This window comes from Lemur catta, chromosome 17 (genome assembly GCF_020740605.2).
Source record: "Lemur catta isolate mLemCat1 chromosome 17, mLemCat1.pri, whole genome shotgun sequence".
In the NCBI taxonomy this organism is placed as follows: domain Eukaryota; kingdom Metazoa; phylum Chordata; class Mammalia; order Primates; family Lemuridae; genus Lemur; species Lemur catta.
The window spans coordinates 16038530-16047062 of NC_059144.1; the positions used below are offsets into that span (position 1 = coordinate 16038530).

Consider the following 8533-nt stretch of genomic DNA (forward strand, 5'->3'; position numbering starts at 1 on the left):
ACATAAAGCTCCAAAATACTCAAAATGAACTGACAGTGTCAACATTGACTATCTGGACAGCAAACCAAAAGTGGAAAACTCAGCTAAAGGAAGCTCATACTCTCCATTCAGCAGTACCCCTGATTTCACCTACTAGATGCCAGTTGCACCTACCCTCCCTTAACAACCAAAAAATGTGTTCAGACATTGCCAAATGTCCCCTCAGGAGGACAGGAAGAAGCAGAAACACCCTTGGTTGACAACCATCAATCTAGACAATGCCTCTTCCTCGTTCCCACCAAGAATATCAGGATGAAGGCCTTCCATACCACCTCAAGGAGGAATTCTGTTCAAGGTCATCCACTGACCAAGCCATAGTGAGAAATGAATGTTGTCTGCTTATATCCTGGGAAGCTCTCTCTGGTTTTCACAAGGCTCCGGAGGGGAGAAAAATCTAGGGCTGATCTTGCTGACCCAGCCTGAAAAAACCTGGGGTGGGTGGTCCAGACCACTAGTTTCTCAATTTTCATCAAGCACTTCATCAGAAAAAAACTGAATATGCACATACATACAGCCAATGTATATATATCTGTTTACAAAGTATGCATATTTATAATTTAAAACATACTCCCCAAAAGGAAATGTTGTAAGGCTAAGGAAAATATGAATAATCAATATAATTTCGTTCTGACACTCCACTGCTTCATCACACGCATCCTACTCTGGAAACCACTGGCCCAGATTAGCTTTGCTGTACCACAACCCTCTTGCTCTTGCACACTCCCTGGAGTTCCCTCTCCCCTTCTCTTCCCCACAATATAGAAAACAAATGAATCAATTATTTCAAAATCAAGGTTTTTAAAAAATCAGTTCAAAGGCTATTTCCTCTGGGCCTTATAATCTAGTGCCTCTTTTCTGTGCTTCTGTGGAAACATGGAACTTAGAACATTGATTGTTATTGTTAGATGGTTCATTTGTTTGATTTCCCCTAGACTATGAGTTCCTTGAGAGCAGGGATCATGTACTATTAGATTTTGATTGCTGGTGTCAGTTGTAGGTCCTGGCACATAATTAGGTACAACATAGATCCTTAATAAATATTTTTGGAACAACAATGAAAAAATAAAACAAACAAGGCATAACTTCATTGATCCTGGACTCAGCACAGCAGACTGTATCTCTCCCTAGATTCCATCTGCCTTTTTCTTCCTTTTGATTTCCTATCAAACTCCTTTTCCCAGATAGCCCTACATAGTTGCTATATTCTATAACTGAGAATAGCAAGCCAGGTCTAGATTGCAATATATATATTCTCAGAATTTAGCTTTTACTTGGAAAATCCTACGGGGACTTGGTACTTATGATTTTTGTTCTGGGATTTTCCATGTTGTCTAAATGCAGTGAGTACAGAGCTGGTACTGACATCTACTGTGTCCTATTGGCCATTTGGCATTTTAAGAAAAAGCTATATGAAGGACTTATTGTATAAATAACACAGATGGGCAAAGGTTGAAGGAGTTTCCACAAATGATGACCCAGGATCCACCGATGCATCTAAGTGAGACCCTTCTAACAAAAAACAGATATTTGGCACAAATTAGAGGTTTCTTATTTCTTTATGGCAAAAACAGTAATAAAGATTAATTTTGTAGATTTAAATTTTAGAGACTGATTTCCTAACAGGAATGCATTCACACTGGTAAGTTTTACAGTATGGTGCCAAATGTGGGATATTTCATAATATTTTTGACACTGGATGATCCAGGCCTGTGGCTCTAAGTAGAGGCATTTAAACCATCTTGCAGGTATTTTGGATTGTTATAATATTAATATTTAAGGAGATTTTGTGGTGGGGTGGAGGGGCAGGGATACTAAAGGTCATGCAATGTTTAGGCCAGTTCCACATGGTGAAGAACTGTCTCACAACATTTGAATGTCTTCTCAGATAGTCATGGAGATTTAAAAAAGAAAAACAAACAAAACTTAGCCTACAATCTCACTCCAGTTTATACATAAATACTCTACAAAGTACTTCTTGCATGGTTTAACATACTGAATTCCCAGGTACACACTACCATGTAAACTGAGTGAAACTGAGGGAAGACTTTTACTCTTTTTTTTTTCTTAGACTTTACCAAGAGTTGGTCAGTATTTTGGAAACTCACATTGCCAATGGCACTGTGGCTCATGATTTGAAGGGCCAATGTAACATACCTGCATCAGCCTGCATTGGTACCTATCCCATTCATGGTGATTTCACATATTTATTAACCTTTATTTCAAAATGTCAAGCATAAAGAAGTGTTCTGGTGTATGTATGCCCAAGAATTAAAAAATTGAAATACACATATTCTTCTACTGTATATATGCCTAAGCATTTATAATTTCAAATACATATATTCTTTAAAAAATCATCTTCGTTCAATTTCTTTACATTACAGTTAGGACATTATATTGACTTACTTTTTTTATTGATGGTGGGTTATATTATCTATGCATTTCAATTCAGGATGATAAAGGTGGCACTTGCAATATAGGTGGATGCTGGCCTGAAAGGGTTGGGAAACACTGGTCTGAGCCATGAGGTTACCTGGTAGTAACTGAATCCCCCACCAAGTCAGTGTGATGAGTCAAAGTAGCTGAAGTGGGAAACAAGGGAAGACTTTTCAGCCTAATTTCTAGCCTGATACTAGCATCTAATACCAGACATAGGACGTCTGTCCTGTCACGAAGCTTCTGGAACACAGTATGAAAAAAGCATCACAGTTTTTGAGGGGTGAAGTGACCCCTTTACTTGTCCTAGAAGGCCAGCAGCAATGACAAGGAAGGCAGTGATCTTACCAGCATCAGCCCACTGAAAGAATAAAAACACAAAAGAATGCTGGTTCTTAGAACAAAGCTAAAGGCTTTTCTCCCTTTCCTTCCCACCTCACTCCAACTCTAAAGAGAAGGCATGGTGCCAGGGACTGGCCTGGTGAGAGGACATTTTATTAGACTAAAGTTCCAAAGAACTAAACCTGCCTCTCAAAGGACTTGAGTCTTTTGGAAGCCACAGCCTTCCCTCCCTGGGAGCCTGAAGTAAGGCTTGGCCTGGTGCCCATCCCCGCTTAGGAAAACGCCCAGGCTCTGACCCTTTCTCTAGGTGCCCCTGCTTTCCTGAGGCTACTTGCTCTTTGGTAAAGACCTGGTCACCTCTCTCTTTGGCTTCTCTAGGTGGAGGGGGGAAGTGGAGCCAGATCCCAAAAAGTAATAAAGTATTCCTTTGCAGGCCACTGCCATCTGTGCATGTTTCCCTCAGGGTCTCAGTGGGTAGGGACAGTTGGTCACCTCTACATTCCCAACAGTAATTCCTACTCCTCCTCTCAATTAACCTGGTCGAACAGTTATGTCTCTCTTCAAGCCCCTCCCAGGTGGAAAGTCACCTGGCAATCACATTGAGAAAAAAAGGGAAATAGAAATACTCCCCCGTGGACCTCTACCCACTGGTACCACCCAGAGTAACAGCAGGACACCCTGGCCTGCCTCAACCTAAAAGACCACACTGGCCCTGCCCTGCCTCAACCTCCCCACTCCCTATACTCTCCCTGAACACAAAGGCACTTCCTACAAGTCTCCATGAGAATGGCTCTTTCTGTATTCTGGGCTTCCTGTTTTATTAATTGTGGAAAAATACACCTAACCTAACTTGACCATCTTAACCATTTTTAAGTGTACAGTTCAGGAGTGTTAAATATACTCACACTGTTGTGTAACCAATCACTAGAACTCTTTCATCTGGCAAAACTGAAACTCTGTACCTATCAAACAATAGTTCCCCATTCTTCCCTCCCTCCAAGCCCTGGCAACCATCATTCTATTTTCTGTCTCTATAATTTTTTTTTTTTTTGAGACAGAGTCTCGCTCTGTTGCCTGGGCCAGAGTGCCGTGGCATCAGCCTAGTTCACAGCAACCTCAAACTCCTGGGCTCAAGTGATCCTCCTGCCTCAGCCTCCTGAGTAGCTGGGACTACAGGCATGCACCACCATGCCCAGCTAATTTTTTTCTATTTTTAGTTGTCCAGCTAATTTCTTTCTATTTTTAGTAGAAACGGGGTCTCACTCGGCCTCCCAGAGTGCTAGGATTACAGGCGTGACCCACCCCACCTAGCCGTGTCTATAAATTTGACTACTCTAGGTACCTCATACTTGTATAAATGGAATCATACAGTATTTGTCTTTTTGTGTCTGCCTTTTTCATTTAGCATAACGTCTCAAGGTTCATCCATGATGTAGCATGTATCAGAATTTCCTTCCTTTTGAAGATTAATTCCATTTTATGTATATACCACATTTTGTTTATCTATTCATCTGTCAATGGAAAGTTGGGCTATTTCTACCTTTTGGCTATTTCGAATAGTGCTGTTAAGAATATGGGTGTGCAAATCTCTTTGAGATGCTTTCAATTTGGGGGGACATATACCTAGAAGTGAGATTGCTAGATCATATGGTAATTCTATTTTTAACTGTTTGAGAAACTGCCATACTGTTTTTCATAGTGGTTGCACCATTTTACATTCCCACCAGCAGTGTGGAAGGGTTCCAATTTCTTCATATTCTCACCAACACCTGTAATTTGTGTTCCAGGTCTTAACATTTACCATTCTTTATTCCATGAAATAGAATTTTAAAAAACAGCTTAATGTTAAATGAAATTTTCCTATTTTCAAAGCAAAAACATGGCAAAGAATCATGGCTAATATTTAATTAGCCCACACTATGTGTTTGGCACTTAATGTGGAGTATCAGTTAATCATCACACCTCCAGGATGAAAAGAGAGATGAAGTGACCACCTTAAGGCAACACAGTAAGTGGTGAAGGTGGATTTAAATCCAGGATTTCAGAGCCCATTTTCCTAACCATCTCACCATATTTCTTCTTTATGGATAGTTCCTTACCTCAGCTGCAGTAAATTTTTCCCTTGGCCCAGCTGTAATCCACAGTTTCACCCCAATTAGCTTCTCAGATGTGATTTCATCTTTTAAGCTAGAAATATGATTTTAAAAGCAAATGTTAGATCCATAATTCAGACCAGTTTATGAATTATTTTAGCCTCTCTACTGTATGGAACCAGAGGCCACAGCAGGGAAGAGATGAAGGGACCTGGAAGTACCTGGCCCTGCCTCTCTCCCAAAGTGAGAATCCCCTCTACGGGCCTGCCCCACAGAGTCACCTGGCCTCTGTTCAAATAATTCCAGTGAGCCAAGGTGTTCAAATTAAACCAAGCTAAAGCATAAAGAAGTCCTAAACTACAGATTCAATCAGTTCTACCACTAGTTTGTATGACTACATATCCTCATGCATTAAAAAAAAAAATACATGCATATATACTTAAAGACAGAGATATTCTTATTTAATTCTCATTTTTCATTTTCCTAAAGTACTGACCCAAGTTGTTATAAAATATGGAGAAAGCTCTTAAGATCTTAAAAACTTGTATGTGTGTAACTGGAATAATTTTTTGGTTTGTGCTTTGCAGGACAACTTAGTAATATGCTGATTACCTTTTTCGAAAGAGATGCTTTAATAATTATTTATTTAATTCTGAACAATGTTTAAATTGAGCTTCTCCCACCTAAACAATCTATGTTACATAATAAAATAAAGATTTTTCGTTTTACCAGTGGGCTATCGTTATCACTTAGAAGGGAAAACAATGTACATGGTCATAGTCACCTCTGAATCTTCCAATTACTTCGAAGTTTTTTCTGCACAGATTTATAGCCATTGTTAGTGGTAAATAGCTCCTTTTTGTACGCATTAAATAGAATGGTGCTCCGAAGCTCTTTCTCCATGGTTACCTTATGGAAGAAAGATGAGATCAGAAAAACAATAAAGAATATCCCAAAAGAAAGACTCCAAAACGAATAAATAGTTGCCTTCCACTTCTAATTTATCAAGAAAGGGTATACAACTGCAACCTATCTATGAAACCCCTACAATTCTCAAAGGTTGAGAGTAAAATGCAAAATCATAGCTGCAGAAACCTATGGCCAAACAAAACCCTGCCCACCCTCAGCTTTTGTTTTCAGTCTTTTGCCCTGGCCCTCCCACCAGCCTACACCCAAGGCCCTGACCCACAATCACTCCACTCTTGTGCCCCCAGACCATGTTCCCAACCTGATTCCTCACTATTACTAAGTTTCCAAATTCTTTTTATATATATATTAACTTACAGTTTTATTTTATGAAATAGGATCTTACTATATGCACTATTCTGCAACACATTTTTTCACCTAATCTTGTATATTTGATATTTTTTCTTTTACACTTTTTTTTTGTTTTATCTACAGCTAGAGAGGCCAAGAGTATATTTGATATTGTCCCGTGTCAATACATATGGATCTACCACATTCTTTTAAACAGCTGCACAGTATTTCATTTTATGCATGTACCATAATTTATTTAACCAGTCATATACTGATTAATATCTTTTTTCAATTTTTTGCTAGTAAAACAATACTAAAAACACCATTGGTGAACATGATGCTTCCGTGCACTTTGCATATTTGTAGAATAAATTCCTACCTGTTGAATGGTTGAGTAAAGCATTTCCAAATTGGCCTCCAAAAAAATTGTACTGATTTATACATCCACTAACACTAATACATTTGTTTCCAAACAGTCCTGTCTATTTCTACTCTTTCTCATCTTTGCCAATAAAATAGGTTAAAAAATCCTCATTATTGTTTTAATCTGCCCTCTGAAATTACTGAGATTAGCACTGAATTTCTTCTGATTTTCTTGCTCGAGTACTCTACTCATTTTTCTATTGGCCTTCATATTTTTCTAATTGATCATTAAACAAACATTTTCATGAGTTTATTTGTCTCAAGACTTGGCTTCTGGTAGCTTTTTTGGTTTGGTTGAATTCTGCAGGCCATATAGATTATAAATTTTATAGAGTCAAAAGTATTAATCTTTTCCTTTAGGGCTTCTGGATTGCAGGACACATTAAGAAGAGCTTTTGTCATGCTAAGATTATAAATATACCCAACAATGCTTTCTTCCAGTACTTTCACAATGTAATTTTTTAACATTTAAATTCTGGTCCATTTGGAATGGATTTTGGTGCTAAAGTGGGCTTCAGTATTTTCTAAATTACTAGAAAGCTGCTCAACACCAATCCAACTTTTCAAGGCTGATTTGAAATACAGTACCACCTTGACTATATATAAATCCCTATAGATATATATTTTGGTCTTATTCTGATTTCTATCATGTTCTGTCTGTAAGTTTCTGCTCAGTTTCATACTAATTTAACTGCTATATTTTTGTGTTATAATATCTGGTGATGCTGGAGAGCTAATTCCCCTTATTACCTTTAATTTTTACAATTTTCCTGGCTACTTTCACATATGTATTCTTTTTTATGAACTTTAAAAATCATTTTGTCTGATTGAAAAAAAATCCCCATGATCCCATCACTTGACACAGCTACCTTTTTATGTTCTATTCCATCCATGTGCACACTTGTTGTCCCATTGTGTACATACAATATGGTATTCTGCTTTCTCCAGTTTCCTAAAAGTCTTCATGATTTAGGTTAGTGGTTGTGTGACCTACTGCCATAACGAACTCATCCACTGTCTTCATGGGCATCTTTTTAACTTTTTTCCATCACAGATAGTACTGGCATTTACATATTTCTACTTTGCCACTAATTATTTTTGCCAAAGGACAGATTCGTAGCAGCAGGACTCCCAGGAAAAGGAGAGGAACTCCTTTTGTCATTTCATGGCTCTTAAAGGGAGAGCGTAACGAAAGCTACATTTCCAGTCAACAGCTTATTGTAGCTCAGCCCCTGGGGTGAACAGCAGATCTGGGTTCCTGTACTGTCAGAATTACTCACAAATGAGTTTCCTTAAGGATAGGAAAGAAGTTAAAAACAGTAAAAATAACCAATATTTGGGTGGCGCTGTCCATCCAGTCTCTGTATTTTCCCAGATGAGCGATGGAACGAGCAAGGGTGGCAACAATGACAGGACAGAGACTAAGACCTCACGATTCCTCGTCCAGTGCTCCTTCCTACCCAGCAGGCCAACTAAAAACCCGTGCATCCCGAGGCGATGGAGACGAGGCCAGCCAGACGGCCGGGACTCCGGCCTACACCCCGACTTGGCTTTACCCCCGTGGGCCTAGGATTTTCCAGAAGACCGGCCCGGCGGCCTCGATGGGCGTGGGCGAGGCCCTCACCAGCTCCCAGGCTGCCCCAACGCCCGCGCCGGCCATCGGTCGGAGCCCTTCTTACCTGAGCCCCAGTGGCCGCCGCCTTCACCTGACGCGGTCCGGCAGCCAAGGCCGCCAGGTATCCAAGGCCGCCCGGCAACCGCGGAGGGCCGGCGCCCGGGGAGGCGTGGCCCGGGACGAGGCGCCACCTCCGGAGCGACGCGACGGCGACGCGGCGAAAGGAGCGCTTGGCAGGGGCGGGGCTCATGCCGGACCGTACCATTGCTTTGGATGAGGGGTAAATGCAAACACAACGAGGACGAACTTTTCGCCAAAATAAGCCCACTTA

At 40.3% G+C, this 8533-nt stretch overlaps 1 protein-coding gene across 1 annotated transcript in view; it reads right to left on the reverse strand.

Annotated features, from left to right (window-relative positions):
* IFT52 (intraflagellar transport 52) overlaps nt 1-8400 on the reverse strand; it is a 28947-nt gene extending 20547 nt beyond the window's left edge. Inside the window, exons 1-3 of the mRNA XM_045528897.1 lie at nt 8267-8400; nt 5692-5816; nt 4914-5001 (exon numbers count right to left, since the gene is read on the reverse strand). Of these exons, the coding sequence (XP_045384853.1) occupies nt 4914-5001; nt 5692-5810 (207 nt within the window). The 5' untranslated portion in view covers nt 5811-5816; nt 8267-8400. The remainder of the gene's footprint in view (nt 1-4913; nt 5002-5691; nt 5817-8266) is intronic.
* Between the last annotated feature and the right edge of the window lie 133 nt (nt 8401-8533).